This window comes from Nannospalax galili, unplaced genomic scaffold, assembly GCF_000622305.1.
Source record: "Nannospalax galili isolate Female #2095 unplaced genomic scaffold, S.galili_v1.0 scaffold1191, whole genome shotgun sequence".
NCBI lineage: Eukaryota > Metazoa > Chordata > Mammalia > Rodentia > Spalacidae > Nannospalax > Nannospalax galili.
Genome location: NW_008330570.1, coordinates 1,379,921 through 1,397,329, shown reverse-complemented (window position 1 = coordinate 1,397,329; position 17,409 = coordinate 1,379,921). Strand labels below are relative to the sequence as shown.

The 17,409-nt window shown below is 35.3% G+C and overlaps 1 protein-coding gene across 3 annotated transcripts in view; it reads right to left on the bottom strand.

Annotated features, from left to right (window-relative positions):
- Positions 1–17,409, bottom strand: part of Itsn2 (intersectin 2) — a 144,172-nt gene that overhangs the window by 92,508 nt on the left and 34,255 nt on the right. For all 3 annotated transcript variants that reach the window (XM_008848726.3, XM_008848736.3, XM_029553850.1), the window contains exons 3-13: positions 15,887–15,979; positions 14,003–14,066; positions 12,909–13,072; positions 10,923–11,129; positions 10,707–10,803; positions 9,487–9,626; positions 4,511–4,574; positions 3,813–3,950; positions 3,064–3,149; positions 1,913–2,175; positions 699–848 (exon numbers count right to left, since the gene is read on the bottom strand). In XM_008848726.3, the coding sequence (XP_008846948.1) occupies positions 699–848; positions 1,913–2,175; positions 3,064–3,149; positions 3,813–3,950; positions 4,511–4,574; positions 9,487–9,626; positions 10,707–10,803; positions 10,923–11,129; positions 12,909–13,072; positions 14,003–14,066; positions 15,887–15,979 (1,466 nt within the window). The remainder of the gene's footprint in view (positions 1–698; positions 849–1,912; positions 2,176–3,063; positions 3,150–3,812; positions 3,951–4,510; positions 4,575–9,486; positions 9,627–10,706; positions 10,804–10,922; positions 11,130–12,908; positions 13,073–14,002; positions 14,067–15,886; positions 15,980–17,409) is intronic.

Genomic DNA, 17,409 nt, shown 5'->3' with positions numbered 1-17,409 from the left:
ATTTATTTATTTATTTATTTATTTATTGTATTTTGTGTGTTTATATGTAGGGGTTTGAGAGAGTTAGTTCCCTCCTACCATATAGGTCCTGGAGACTAAACTCAGCTCATCAAACTTGGTGGCAAGTACCTTTACCTGCTGCACCATCTTACCAGTCCATCTTTCCATATTTTTAAGGAAAAATAAACCATCAAGATGATGGTTCAGACAGATATCCACAGAGCATACAACTAAAGCTTTTAGACCTCTGCTGTAGCACTATAGAGTGATTAATAATTACGGTGTGTATACAAATTCATCAGAAGCCATAAAATAGCATCTTTCTGACTAAAGATATTATGAAGATTTTATTTTTAAAATAATTTTAATGTCATTCAAGTCAACAAAATAAAATATTGTGCTACAATTACACAAGGCTTAAATTTGCCTCTACCACACAGGTATGAATTCATTTTTCACAATCCTACTAATTCAGCAAGGCCAGGCTTATAGGAATCTAGGGTTGTAAAGGCCTACAGTTCTAAATCTTTTTGTCTTCTCACCTTGCATTTCAAACAAAGAATTTGACCCTTTAACACTTGCTGTGTAAAATTCAGTTAAGTATAGAGGCCAGTATTAGCTAAAAACTAGATTTGCCAAACTGAAAGAAACTATAAGAGATCATTTAGGCAAGAGCTTAAAATTTCTCTCTCTCTCACCAGTGCTTCCAACTCAAGATGGAGACTCTTCTTTTTAGAGTTTAGCCTGACAATTTCTTCTTGCTCTCTATTCTTTTGATTGAGAAGCTCCTGTCGACGAATTCTTTCCCATTCTAATCGACGTTGTCTTTCAAGCTCCTGTTTTGCTGCCTGAAAATAATGAATTAAAGTTAATTTTTTAATTTAAAATTTTGCATCATTCAAAACTTATGGGACAACAGTGTTTAACAGTTAGTGGTCCATAGTGCCTAAGAATAGGTGGGAAAATTTAGTTTTCTCAATGGGCCTTAAATTTCCACAAAAGTGGCTTTTATTTTTTGCTTTCTGATTGCTTCACAGGATCATTCTTTTATTATATTTTTCCTTTAATAAATTAAAGGGTGACTTCATAAGTATAAAAAGAGGAATAATTACACCTTTATTCTGGTATCAGAGAAGGAAAAATTTTATTTATGTTCTTTAATGGACTATAATTCACTGTGTTCCTTTCCTGGCCCTTTAAATACAGTCAGTGTTTCTAGGGACATCATGCAATGCCATCGTGAGGCCCTTTCTTGATTCCTCTCTAGTTCTTCCCTTCCCAACTTTCACTCTGATCTTTCCATTCTTCAGACTCTGATTCTAAGCCCTAAGCTTGCTTTTATCCAGTGACCTTCTTAGGCTGACTTCCTGCTGTGAAAATAACCTTAGCTCCTCTCCTGACTCAGCTGTGCACTCAGTCCTCTTCTAACTGGGGTATCACTTGCATACAGTATAGTCTTCTATAAATCTCTACTACTTAGCCCCCAAAAGCCTTTACATGCAAGGGCTCTTTTTATCTCAAGAGAAGGGAGATTCATATATAAATATTGAGTAAAGAAGAATGAAGTAATATAGATGAAACGGGACAATAATAATTTTAAAAATAGGGGCTGGAGAGATGGCTCAGTGGTTAAGAGCACTGGCTGCTCTTGCAAAAGACCCGGGTTTGAATTCCAGCACCCACGTAGCAGCTAACAGCCATTGGTAACTCAAGTTCTAGGGGATCTAATGTCCTCTTCTGACTCTGTGGGCACTACACAACACAGGTGCACATATATAAACATGTGTAGGCAATACACTCTTACACATAAAAATAAAAATTAAAAAGAAATTAAAATAATCATGTTTTTATTAAATGAAACGTATTTGCTTATTAAATTATTGATTTTCTTAGGAAATAACTTCAAAAGAACCTCTCGTCTCTCTATCTCTTTTCTCCTTTCTTCTTCCCGCTGTCTCTCCAGTTCCCTCTGTTTCTCCAAGCGCTTCTCCAGTTCAAGTTGCTTCTTCCACTCTTGTTCTTGTATTTCTCTCTGTTTTCGCTCCCACTCTTCCTTCTCTTTCTGGGCTTTGCGCTCCGCCTCCCTCTGCTGCTGCTCTATCAAGGCTTGGCGTCGCTTCTCTAGTTCCATGTTTCCTCGTTCATAGTTGGCTTTTCGTTTGTCCTCAAAAGTGACTAAAAAGAAAGAAGGAAAAAGGCCACTGTATGCTTTCCCACAGTTAGCCTACAGAACCTGCTACCTACTTCCTACACTCTGCCTGGTGGTCATTTGAGTGCTCTTACTCTCTGGCTCTTTCTTCTAAGAATAATTTTAACCCAAATGTAAATAGAAAATTATTCACTTTCTTCCAAAAATATTCATTAAAACCCACAAATTTCTATGTTTGACTCAAAGAGAAAAGTAATTTTACTCTCCATGTCAATAAGAAATACCATTTTACCTTTTCCCCAGAGTTTTCTTCAAGGATAATCAACGTATTTTATTTGATATATATCATTAACTTTCTGGAGAAGGTTGGTTTTTGTTTGTTTGTTTTGTTTTGCAGTGCTGGGGATTAAACTCAGGGCTTTGCATATGCTGGGTAAACACTCTACTACTGAGCTACAGCCCCAATCTTTTCACTAACTTTCAAATAATTTAAAACAGCTACATGTGTACTCTTTCAATGAGTATTTTAAACTTTTTTCAAAGCTAAGAGTTTATACAAAGCTTGTTCTGATTCTGTCTAACATGTGAGAAACCCTCTAACTTGTCAAATGTACACACTGTCCCTTCTTCCTTCATAATTTTCTTTTTTTTCCCTCTTAATTAAAATAAATAAATAAAGAAGTAGATATCCCATTGGGGTGGTGACATAGCACAGTGATAGAAATGCTTGCCTAGTTAAAGTCTGTGGATTCAATTCCCAGTAACATACACACACACACACACACACACACACACACACACACACGCACGCACACACACATATAAATCCCACCCATTAAATAATTTTTATATAGCATATAAAATTTAAGAATATAAACACTTTTATGTAAATTAATTAATTATAAAATTAACACCTGGTAATTTCTTCTGAGGTTCTTCTTCTTGTGTTTTCTGATATGAAGGCAGAGTTCCATTAATGGAATCAATTTGCTTTCCTCCTCTAAGAAAAAATAAACAACAAACAAACAGCATCATACAGTCTGAGAATTTTCAGACTAAAAAATATAGATTAACAATGATCAAAGCAATTTAATCTTAAAGTATAGTATTAAAGATACTTAAAACACAGTATGGTCTTTAGTTATAATACAGAGTAACCATAATCTCAGAAGGCAGAGGCAAGCAGATCTCTATGAGTTCGAGGTCAGTCTGGTCTACATATTGAGTTCCAGGCCGGTCAGGGTTACATAATGAGAGCCTGCTTCAAAAAAACCAAACCAAACCAAACCAAACCAAACCAAACCAAACCAAACCAAACCAAACCAACACGGCCCTCTCCAAAACAAACAAACAAAAAAAATAAAGTAAATGGATATTAAGCCAAAGAGATGTGGATTCCAATTAGTGTTCAACTAATGGCTATTCCTGGGCAAATTTCTCTTAATCTCTTTAGTTATAAGTTTCCTTCTTTATGACAAGGTGAAAACATAGCTATCTCTAATATTTACTTATTTCTAGTATAACTCACTGAATAAGAAAATCAAAGGCCAGTGTAAATATTTAACTTTCCTCTAAACTAGAGCACAGGCTCCACTACATTTCTAAGTAAAATCACAGCTGCTAAGAGATGAAAACCATAGGTCTGCACCCCGGAGACACTAACCTGAAAGATGGAGGGACAAGCTCAGGAGGTAAAGTCAGTGGTAATGGCTGTCCAGCTTTGGCCATGTCAGTGAGGTGCATTGCAAGGATAAACTCTTCAGCTTTTAGTTGTCCATCACCATCAATGTCAGCCAGAGTCCTAAAGAAAATGTGAAAATCCACACCTTACAAAGCCTATTGAGAGTTTTTGCTAAGACTATCTAAAGAGTATACTTTTTATTTCTTAGAGTAATAATGGAAGTATGACTGCCAGGTTAACATTTTAATGAAATGTAAATGTATCAGAAAAGTGAATTAATTTTTACCTTTAATTTTCATAACCCAAAAGAGAGTGAAGAAAATAAACAAAACAGCATGATAAATGCCCATTCTGAGAAGGTGCATCCTATTTCACGTTCAATTCACTTGTCAAACTACGTTTACCTATATATTAAAAATGAGATATTCTGTGATTGTCTATAGAAGTCATTAAGAAAACTACAGTTTTACCTATAATTAAATGGTAAGGTCTCAAGAACATTTGCTTCCCAAGTGAATATAAACTTTCAAATGTCCACTTTTATGGAGCACGTTTGAGTAACAAATTTTTACAGAGACAAATATTTTTCTTTCTACGCTTGTTTTTTCAGAAATAATCTTTCTGAAAGATTTCTTATAAGAGGATCAAGAGTTTAAAATCATATTAATGGATAAACTCACCAAATAGTAGCTAGCTGAGTTTGAGAAAGATTTGACTGAAGAAGGGCATTTCTAGCTTGAAAACCTGATTGAGAAAAACATAAAGAAAAAACGTCCTTAGCCTCTTTAGGTCATGTGAATAATGTTGCTGCTTTCTTGGGAACTTTTATTATCAAAATGTTTGTACCATGGGCCAGGTATTGAGCATTTTATAGTAATTAAACACAGTCCCTGCTCCAAAGAGTTCAAAATCTAGAACTTGTGAGGATCAAGTGTTTTTCCACGCACTTTCATCAGGACAGCAGTACTCACAGGGCCTGAGGTGAATGGGCAAGCCATGAAGCAAGGCAAGGAGAGGCTCTTCAGCCTTCCTGTATTCCTACACACCTCCCTTGACACATTCTCAGATCTTCTCTTCTCTTACTGTTTGTTTGCCTCTATTTTCTCACTTCCTAAATGATCTATAAATGCTGTCATTCCCACCAGGTCTGTCCTGAGCACCTTTTTCTCTCTGTGCAGTCATATCAATTTCCATGGTTTTCAGTAAGCACTCAGAGCCTGGTGATTCCCAAGTGTACATCTGCAGCCCAAAGCTCTCCTCTCTCTTTACACTCCTCTCTCCAATCAAAAACTGACTTACATGTTTCACAGGCATCTCAAATAGAATGCATATAAAACGTCTCTCTCCCTATCATGCCTCTCTTCCTAACTTTCACTCCAAATCACTTTTCCTCAGTGTTTCCCTTCTCTATAAATTGCATTACTGTCCACTCAGTGATTCGTTGCTTATGACCCCTCACTCTTACACACTGGTATCTAACATCAAGTGCTATAATTTCATTTCATTATACATCTAGGTCCTCCTGAACTAAGTCGTAATGTCAACTTCTCAGAAAGGTGTTCTCTGTCTACTGTATCATCCACTATGCCTCCTGTTTCCTTCCTATCTTCCATTATAACTTCTATTGTAAGTTTTATTCACCAGTTTACTCTTTGTTTCTTCTTTTCTGCTACTTCTGAGAAAAATGATTGTGTTATTAACTAATACATCCTCAACACCTGGTAAATGGATATTTACACAATATTTGCTAAAAAAATGAAGTTGGAATTTAAGCTGTCCTGTATTTAAGATGTAATGGGAACTTACTTGAGTGTATCTGATAATAATTAACATTTATTGAATGCTTGCCACATGTATTAAGCTGTTCAGCTTTTCTCTCAGTAATAAAAAATACATTTTAAAATATTTTTATTTTATTTTTAAATTACGTGTATATGTGTGTGGGTTTGTGTATGTGTGTTCAGTACTGGCGTTACAAGCAGTTGTGAGCAGCCTGATGTTGGTGCTGGCAATCAAACTCAGGTCCTCTGATAGAGCAGTATGCACTTTTAACCACTGAGCTCTACAACCCCCCAATTTTTTTTTTTTTTGGTCTTTTTGAGACAGGGTCTTCCTGTAGCTACAACTGGCCTAGAATTTGCTATGTAGACCAGGCCTGCCTCTGCCTCTCAAGTGCTAGGATCCCTTTCTGTTTCAGTGCTGGGATCCCTTTCTGTTTCAGTGCTGGGATCCCTTTCTGTTTCAGAGGAACATTTGCTTCCATAAGCTACTCTGTGGCTATGCACTATCTTGTATGTACTCTAATCTCTAGGGATGATCTTCTAGTCAATAGGTGTCCCACTTCCCATGTCTAGGTGACTGAGCTAGGAGAACCAGAAGAGTCAGCCCCTCCTCTGGGTTCAGTTTGAATCAAGATTGTAACTCTGCATACAACAGTGTATACACCGTCTCCTCAGCAAAAGCTCCTGCTACAAAGAGTGAACTCAAAATTTATCACTTCTGTGAAACCTCCTCTCCTATATCCTCAAGAGCTATTCACTTCTCCATCAACACTGTCACAGTACTTTTAAACCACTGATCAAATACTGCCTGTACCTGAACCATATCACAGGCTCCTTCCAGGCATGTCCAAGTTTTTGACATTGTGGAACAATGTTATCATCTATAAAGTTCAAGCTTAAAAACTGCACAATAAAGTTAGAAACCCCCCCCCACACACACACAATTGCTTTATCCTTTTGTATCTCAGAACAACATTCTTTGAAAACAATACAACACACAAATGTTCTATAATGTGTGTCACATATTATATATAACAGATATATAGTATATATATATATACTATATATATATAGTATAACAGATAAAGTTATACTAGGGCTAATTTCTTCTCAGCTGACTCCCCAGGTGTCACCCTTCAGATTTCAATGCAAAACCACCTGTCAAGGGGCTACGGATATGGCTCAGTGATAGAGCACTTGCCTAGCATGAATAAGGTTCCAGGTTAATCCCTAGCACTGCCAAAAATACAAAAATAAAAACCACTGCCAATGTTATGGTACATACACAGGAATACTAAGACTTGGTTTATTTTTACATAGGTTAACTACACATGTACCCAACACTCACATCAAGATACAAATGTTTCAGGCATAGCCCCATGATAACAGTAATTATAGTATTCTAATTTCTATCACTATTAATTAGGATTCTTGCTCTTTAGCTTCATAAAAATAAATTGAATTTTTTTTTGTACCAGGCTTCTTTCATTTAGTATCATATCTCTGAAATTCATTCTGGTTGCTGCATCAGTTCAATTTTTATTGATGTACTCTGTTATATAAATACAATATAATTTACTTATCCATTTTTCTGATAATGGACTTTTAGACCTGTAAACATTTTTGAATATGTCATTTCAATCCAGTTTTGTTAAATTGAAAAAAAAGGGGCCTGAATATAGTCAAAATACATTGTATGAAATTCTCAAAGAATCAATAAAAATATTTTTTATTCTTTACTGCAAATCACAGCATCCAAAGAAGTTTGTGTTTTCTTTTCTTTCTTTTTAAAAATTTTTTTTGTGACAAGGTCTCCCTGTAGCCCCAGCTGGCCTTGATCTCACAGAAATCCTCATGTCTCTGCCTCCCAAATGCTGAGAATAAAGGCGTATACCACCATGCCCAGCAAGTTCATGTTTTCAAAGAATGAAATCATGAACATATTAATCTCCAGTAGGTTTCAATATCATATTCTCACTGATTCTAACATTCAAGACACTACTATTTTATGTAACACCAGGAAAAAAAAACACTATTACTAAAACTAGGACACAGTACACTAAGACATCATTTATAATAACCCACCCCTTCAGAGCAGTAGAATGTTTTTTATAAAAGGTGGAAAAACACAGTATACCTTGTTTCATAAAACAATAAAATTATAGGAAATCTTAGCTAGGGTCTGGAGAGATGGCTCAGAGTGGTCAAGAGCACTGGCAGCTCTTGCAGAGGACCAGCATTCAGTTCCCAGCACACACATGGTGGCTAACAACCATCCATAACTCCAGTTCCAGAGGTTCTGATGCCCTTTTATGGCCTCTGTGGGCACTGCATGACATGGGGGCACTTACATGCAGGCAAAACACTCATACACATAAAATAAAAACCCTAAGCTAAAAAATTTTTTAAAAGAAAATCAGCTGTAAAGAAGTAGATGAACGTAAAAACACAGAATATATGCAAGTTATGAAGTACAATAATGAAACATTCTCTATAAACTACCGGCCATGTTAGGAATCAGATCATAACTAAATGTCCTGAAGCAATCCCCATTCTCTAATTTATCTCTATACTTCCCTCTCCATCAAAAGATATTCACTACCCTGAATGAAATTTGTGGGTATAATTCTTTTGCTTTTAGAAAGAAAAATGTGTATCTTTAAAGAAAATACATTATGTTTTTGCTCATTGACTTTCAAAACTCATTGCTCCCTTACCCCTCTGCTGCTCCAATGTAATAAAGCACTTTTACTCTTTAGATGTGCCATCTAGCCTTTGATTTAGAATTTCTTGTCCTCCCTCTGCCTGTCAAATGATGATTCTTTCATAATAAAGCTTAAATGTTCTCTTCCTAGAAAATGTTTATCCTGATACCTTCAGTATTAACTTCTCCCACTCTATGCTCCCCTAAGAGTGTAAAGAAAGCTCTGTTTTTTAAATTGGAATACATATATGTGTTGGGTTTCATATAGACGATTTCAACTACATCATGAACTTTGATCAGATTCATCCCCCTCATATTCCTTCCCTTTAGGTAGTCCCTTTCCCTTTCCCCTTCCTGCTGGTCTCCTTCCTCCCTCCCATCTCCTTTCTGAATTCATGTCATATTTGGTTTTATGCATCTATAAAGAATTCTTGGACTCACAAGGGAAAATGTGGTATTTGTTTTTCATGTCTAACTGATGTCACTTAATAGGATGATCTCCAGTAGCACCCATTATCTAGCAAGCAGCACAATTCCATTCTTCTTTATGGCTGAGTGAATCTCCAATGTGCATTTATTCCAGATTTTCTTTATCTGTTATTTTACTCTGTCTTACATAATAACTTATTGAGTGACAAAGGAGTGGGGAAGTTAGAAGGTAGGAACTATTCTTGCCTATTACAAGTATTTATCTTGTGTATATTACCTTCACTATCCTCAATTAATAAAGTTTAGATAACGTTCTAAACTGTACTCAAATGTTCTACAGACACATTTGGGTTACAGCTTAAAGGGTGAGCAATGGAGAGGGCAAGCAGAGAAAATGAGTTTCTTTCAGACAAAGAGAGCTAAGACTAAAGGTCATAACCCCCTCCCCTGACACCTTGTGATTTGGGGTTTTCATTCAGTTCAAAGCTCAGAGGATAAAATTTGATCTTGAGAGATGTTTTTCCACAAAGCTGGGTATATATCTTTGTGTTTAACTTGGTATAAGGCAATTAAGTTGAATCCATCTTTTAACTCTTACACAACTTATACTATTTGTATCAAATGCCTTCTAAATTTTTTGAATGTTAGAAGTTTAGAGAAGACACAAAGCACTAATTCAAATAACAGTTTTTCAAACGCAGCTATATAAAAGACTTTACTTTTAATCACTGTCACCATTTACCTGAGAGGTATCCACTCATGCTTTTGTCTAGACTATTAAATTTTTGCCGATACTTTAATCTTGAAGGCTGAGGAACTGCCCACTCTGAGGTCCCAGTCTTGGGCGAGTTCCCTGGGAGTGAAGCAGTTGAGGAAGTTGAGCTATAATGAAATTTATTTTAAAATTTTGTTACTAAATAAAATACATTTCATTAAACTTTATAAGACAACATTAAGAATCATACCTTCTATATAATACAATGGCAATCAATATATAGAACTTTATCTATCAAGAACATTAATATCTGGGCACTGTGCCAGGCCCTTTACAAAGCAGCATTTCCTATCTTCCCAACACACCTAAAAGATATAACTATCTGCTTTGATAAGCATGATGCAGTGATGTTAAGAAAAAATAAGGTCACAAAATCAGTTGGTGTTTAAGCTGTGATACAAATATTGTTCTGGGCCAAAGGTAACCCTTTTTGTACCCTGCTTTGAAGAGAACAATAATGATTCCTATGACAGGTGGTAAATGATACTTTTGTGTTTTCTAAAGTTTAAAAGATACTCAAATCAGCAGAATTTATTCAAGAAAAGGAATTAACAACATACAATGTTGATGAGACATCTTGAGAAATACACACATTTTCATAAAAGTACGTAATTTGAGGAAAAAAGTTCACTAAAACACAGCAGAATATTTTTTTGATTACCTATTTTTTCAAAAGTAAAATACAGATATTTAATAATATCAAAAATAACATTTTATGTGAATTATCAGTAGAAGATTTTAAGTATTTATAGTTTTCCACTAAGAAGTAAAATCTGGATAAGTCAGGGCTTATTAAATAAGTACATTAAATAAAATTTCACATTGAGCCGGGCATGGTGGCGCATGCCTTTAATCCCAGCACTTGGGAGGCAGACGCAGGCAAATCTCTGTGAGACCTCCATGGGCATTGCATGACATGGGTGTACTTACCTGCATGCAGGCAATACACGCATACCTAAAAAAAAAAAAAAAAAAAAAAAAGTTACATTGAGTGGGGTGTGGACACCTTTAGTCCCAGCAGATCTCTGTGAATTCCAGGCCAGCCTGGTCTACATAGTGAGTTTCAGACCAGTTGGGGCTACAGGGAGACCTTGGGGCTACAGGGAGACCCTGTCTCAAAAAAAGACCAAAAAAAAAAAAAAATCACAGTGAAAGCATACAGTGTTGTACATGCTAAGTATTCATACCTACTAGATCCTAAATCAATTAGAGACTGGGCCTTCTGTATACTAGCACCACCAAATCCTCCCATCATCAGACTGTAAGATGATGTATGAGGCAATGCTGAAAAAAAAGAGAGAAGAGGTTCACACGAGACAGTTCCACAAAGGAAATCTATTTGTGTGAGCACAAATATAATAGCTTCTTTCTTCACATGAAATACTGACTCATTAGACACTTACTTGACGAAGAATAAGGAATGGATAAAGGCTGAACAAGACTGGCGGCTCCATTTGGTAATGATGATGTACTAACAGAAGGCACTAGGGGAGCAGGCATCACTAAGGGAGGAATACTGGTCCCTGAAGTTGCAGAAGACAAGGGTGTTGTTATGGGTGCAACTGGAGGCAATGACTGAGGAATGGACAGATTGGGCATGCTTCCCATCCCTAAAGATAAAAGAGAACACATTTTTCAATCCTAGAAAATCGACTATAAAATATAATCAAGTTACAGGATAGGGAGTAGTCCCTGTGTTTATAGATACACCATGGGCAAACTATCCTTAAAATAGTCCCTAAAGTGTTTTTAATCTGAAGTAGAGAAGCTAGTGCTTTTAATATTAATATTCTGTTTTGTATGAACTATGAAGATGCTCAGTAGTCAATTTCTCTTTTCTTACTGTGACTAAAACTAATCAACATTTTCCAATTAAATATAGTATTTTAAAGATAAAATGTTTTATCTGATTACATGTGGTATTCTGTGTAAGAAAAACAAATACAATGCTGCTATGTTACCATGCTAATAAACATGTACATTCCTCAAACACAAACAGTTTTAATCAGTAGATATTGTAGCAGACACATTTATGTACGTGAATCATTTGCAAACATACCACATATTTCACTTTTCTTCTAAGCAACATATCTATGAACTTAAAGACAATTCTTTAAAAGAGCAAAGTAATGATCTTTGTTTCCTAATTTCAGAACAGTAAGTACAACATAAAAAAAAAATGGTCAGCTGAGCTAGGCATGGTGGCACACACACCTTTAATCCCAGCACTTGGGAGGCAGAGGCAGGCCAATCTCTGTGAATTCAAGGCCAGCCTGGTCTACATAATGAGTTCCAGGCCAGCTGGGGCTACAGGGAGACCCTGTCTCAAAAAGACACCCCCCTCCAAAAAATATGATCAGTCAGTACTTTGGTACGTTCCTCTACAGCGGAGTGTGACAGTGGAAGAATGGGGTATATTCAAATCTAACATCAGGAAGTGAAGGAATGTATTTTTCAACACAGAGATACATAACTGAATGCTCCATTCAAAATCAGCTAATCAAAATTACTTGGCTAATCAAAATTACTTGGAAGACATATCAACTGGTAATCTTTGATGAGTATGTAAATTAATTAGCATGAAGTCTACAACTTTTGGGCCTCAATTTCTGGTCTACATAATGAGTTCCTATTTCTACTCATCTATGATATTAAAACACTACAAATTAAACCATTTTATGAGAGTTTAAATTTATTCAACATTCTTGCTTTATTTTATATTTAAGAACACATAACTACTACATATTTATGTAGTACAGTGTGATGTTCTGATACATGTATATATTATATGATACTCAAACCAGGGTATTTAGCTTATCTATCATCTCAACCATCTATCATTTCTTTGTGTTAAAAAATTCAAAGTCTTTTCTCCTAGTTAGTTTGGAATATAAAATACAATATTGTTAACTATAATCACCCCACTATACAATAGAACACCAAAATTCACTTCTATTCTCTAACTATAATTTTGTACCCATTACCCATTTTTCTCCTTGATTACCCCTATAGCTTCCGTTCTGCAGCTTCTAGTAACTACCATCCTACTTTCTACTTATATAAATGACAGAAGAAATTCATTAAAAATAGTATTTAAAATCAGTTGTAACTAAGGGGACATGTAATTTATTTCACAACCAGGAGTTATGAAAGAGGATTCTGATAAGATTAAACACCAAGACAGAAGGCATGAACTCAGACCTGCTCCTGGAAAACTGGGAAACACGGACACCTTAGCAATAGCAGTAAATTGAATATTTTTATCTCAAAGACATGAAAATTAACTTGGACGTTTGGGGATTGTAATTTTGTGTTAATAAATCCTTTTCTGATTCCCAAAGAATCATACTGAACAATCAAATAAGGTTATTAAATTAATAAATATATACCAAAACGAGCGGAGATTAGTGGAGAGAACACAGGGGGTTGTTTCATGATAGGAGGGAGAACCACGGGCAACTGTTGGCCTTGAAGCTTTAATTTGATGAGCTTCATAGCTATGGAGAACTCTTGATGATCCATCTTCCCATCCTTGTTCAGATCTGATAAGGCCCTAAAAGGAGAATGAGTGAATAGATTGGTATGTGGGGTGGTGATGAGAAAATAAAAATTATTGTTGAGGTTAAGAAAATAAAAACAAAGCAATCTGCTTGTAGATCATCACTTCATTAAATATACTTATATATGAATAATAAAAAGATAAAACAAATATTAATAGTGGCCATAGACAGCATCTAACAAAATGTTGCCAGTCTATATATAATGTAGACACTTTAGGGAGGATTTCCATCAATGTAGCTAGAAACTGATCATTCAAGGATATAATTCTAAGCCAGGAGAGGTAGCGCACCCCTGAAATCCCAGACACTCTAGAGACAAAGGCAGGAGAACTGCTCCAAGTTTGAGGCTTGCCTGGTCTACACAGTGTTTTAGGCAAGCCAAGGCTACACAGTGAGACTAACACACACACACACACACACACACACACACACACACACACACACCCTATATTTAATTTATTCATAAGTTCAAATATTTGAATGCATGTTGTGTGTCTGGCATTCTCTTAAGCATGTGAATGTTCCATAAAGAAAAATGACGGGGCAATACATTGAAAAAACACAACCCCAGATATTCTGGATAATTTTTTTAATAAAAGCAGGGAAAGGAATAGCTAGTTTGGGGTTTGTAGATGATGAAAAGAAATGAAAATAATATAAAATAACAGAAAGATTGAGATTCTGCCAAATTATACATAAATATTTTTTCAATGATAATTTATATCTTTTCTTAAAATTCTAATAGAACTAGAAGTTTGTCCTATAGAAAAAAACTCCAAATTATTTCAATGATTTACTCAATAAAGTTTATTTCCCTAGAAGCTGAAGAAATATTCTTAACAATAAATTATTTTATATTATCAATATTATAAAAAAAAAGGTCATCAGAAATTTAAGTACATATATAAAAGAAAACATTTTACCATATTTCAGCTAAAACAGGAGCTGGCAGACCTGACTGTAAGAAAAAAGTACGGGCCTGATCGCCTGAAAGTAAATAAAAACAAAAGTCAAGTGGCACATTAGTAAATGGAATTATTCTAATACTTATGAATAATAATGGGTATATGCTGTTAATTTATTTTAGCTTCAATCATTAAAGAATAGATGGGTTATGAACATATATTTGAAATTATTTACATTTTAGAACAATCAGAAGTCACCACTGAAGTTCTATTGACCAGTGATGAAAAATTACAATATTTATCTTTGATATTCATTCCACGATTAGGCCTTTTACTTGTTAACATACTATTTATTAAAACATTGTTAAGAAACAATACTTCCTAAAAGAGTTCTACATTTAAAAATACCAAGTGTCAGGGAAACAGCCCCCCACAGGTTTCTCCATATTCCTATGTATGCTGCTATATATACCAAGAACATAAAACCCAAATTCTGCTTTGTCTGAGGAAGAAGTTTTCAGAAAGGGGTCTGTAAGCAAAAAATCATGAAGAATGAATTAATAATGTCTCCTAGTAGAACAAGGAACAAAATTGCTTTATTGCTTGCTACAAAATGATAGCTTTCTCAAAATTATAGCATGTCCTTCTGGCACTCTATATCATCTTTGTCAGATTAGGCAACAAAGGAAACCAACAGAAACATGGGCATGCTCATATCACTTGCTGTGCTGTTAGTGATAAAGTTCTTAGTCACTGACTCAGGAATCTTGGATCTTCCAGCAGCCATGAATGATAACAGGCCATTATTAACTTGTAGGCAGAGCAACTGAATCCTGATAGCAGGTAAGGTAGTTATAGATAGCAGAACAGAAATAACATTAGACACTATAATGGGTAAGAGGATGGCAGAAAGGTATCAGCACTAATCATCTTTATAGCCATAAGCAAGTTACACATCATCTCTAAGTCTAGGTTTCATCCTGTATAAATATAGATAAAAACAGTGCCTACCTACAGGACTACTATGAAAACTAAATGAGATAATGAATAGCGCAGAGCTGAAAAATGGTATAGGTATTATTATACATAAAGCACTAAGAAGCACTGGCACGGAAATTAAAAGTTTCATTTTTAGAAAAAGAAATTGAAAGACACATCTAAATTAATCTCTTTTTTGTTCTGATGGTCTTTCTGCTAACATCAACAACTAATTATCTAGCATAGCCTCAAAAGACAGAGAGCTAGCATTATGAAAACAGATTCCAGAGCTGGGGAGTGCCACACACCTGTAATAACAGCACTCAGAAGGCAAGAGGATCCCGAGTTAAGACAGCCTGAGCTATAAGACCCTGCCTCAAAAAAAAAAACAAAAAAACAAAAAACAAAAAACAAAAAAAAACACCCTAAATAAAACAAGTGTGAGGGGGGATTGAAATTATTTTCCAGAAAATACATATGATACAAGAAATTAATTGAAGCTGGGCGTGGTGGTCCACACCTTTAGTCCCAGCACTTGGGAGGCAGAGGCAAGTGGATCTCTGTGAGTTCAAGGCCATCTGGTCTACATAGCAAGTTCCAGGCAGCTGGGGCTATTGGGAGAAAAAAAAAAAAAGAAAAAAAAGAAGAAATTGAAAACTTGAAATAATATTAAGATGTGAAGTTAGATAATAAAACAAATTCCTGACCATCACTTAGAATTCAAGAAAAGAACTTCTATATAATAAATCAAATCAAAAGATTAAGATATCTTAAGGGAAACTAAAGTATTTAATTTTAGGATTTTGATGGATTTGAATTTTACTACTTAATACAAAGTTGATAGCAGTTAAATTAAAATTAAAACTAATTTTAGGATCTATGAACAGAAAGATAATATTAACTATAAAAAGCATAAATACAAACCTGTTATGTATCCTCCTGAAGGCTTTAGATTATCAAACTGTTTGTCATGCTTAGTGCGTTCTTCAGAGGTAATCGCCCACATATTTGGCCCTCCTAAAACATAGGTGAAAGGAGAGAAATTATAGTATGTACATGAGCCTGCTCAAAATAGTGTATACATAAGAATGCTAAATTCTAAAATGTAAATATTAATGGGAATATTATGTCTGAATGACACAAAAATCAGGGGTCTATCAACCATAAACTGTACAACTCTAAGTCTTTTCACTCACTCAGTTAACATTTATTGAACAATTACTGGTATAACATTCACCAGAATGAGGTAAATATTGGCAATAAAAAGATGCTTAGAATATTATTTTCATTCTCAAGAATTTATACCTAGAAAACAACTACCACCATTTACAGTGTTAACCTGTGAAGAATCCTAAGCAGAAGCACAACAAAAGTTATGGAATTCTAAGTTAGAAAAGCCAGGAGTGAGAGTAACAGGAAAGGTTAAGACTGAAGCAGAGGCTAGAAGTTTGGCTTGAATCTTGATGTGTGCTGAGGTGGAAAAGGAACATTTTGCCCACAAAAAGGGAATGGTATGAGAAACCAGGGGATGTATAAGATGCTCTAAGTGCGCTGGAGACTACCAGCTAACGTACCGTTGTGTAAGAGAAACCATGTGACAATAAATAAAAAGGCCGAATTAACTATAAAGGGTCACTTTTTTCCTCCATTGCTGGGGATTAAACCTAAGGTCTCACTGTACTAGGCAAGATGTCTACCACTGAGCTACATACCCAGTCCTCCATTTCAGACTTTATCTTTCAAGGTCAGGGCAGATGTCACTTCCTCCAGAAGAACAATGATATCTCTAGATGACAGTAATCGTTTCCTCTTCCAAATTCTCAAGAGACTTTTTCATGCTTCTATAGAGCACATAGGAAGTTGCTGTAGTTGTTTGCCATCCATGTGCTCTACCAGACTATGAGCCCTGGAGGATGGGAGCTTTGTGTATTTACTTTTCTATCCTAAGAACCAGCTGAGTACCCAGCAAAGAGCAAACCCTTAAAAATGATTGCTGAACAGATGTCTGAATGAATAAAAGAGAGAGTAGAGAAAAAAAAAGAAGAGAGACAAGATGAGGACTTGAGGGAACTTAACACAAACAACCCTATATGTTATCCATCCTTCACCTAAAGCAGGTCTCTGAGAAGTCTTTATAAAGTTTTATACACTCACTGTGGCTAATAATCATCTATATATCACTTCTGGCTACTTTATCAGTTTACTTAATTTCTGTCAACAAGGAACCAAATGTATTTAGGCATATAAACTGACTCATATCTGCTGTCTACACCATGTAAAAGTCTGAAAGGCAATTTTCGAAAAATATGTATCACTGAAAAGAAGGGGCCTATTCTAATTTTAAACACTAAAATGGATTTAACACATTTTTCTTAGTCCTAAATGATTAGATTTCAAAAATCTATAAACATCTCTTAAAAAGAAGTTTTAGGGGCTGGAGAGAGAGC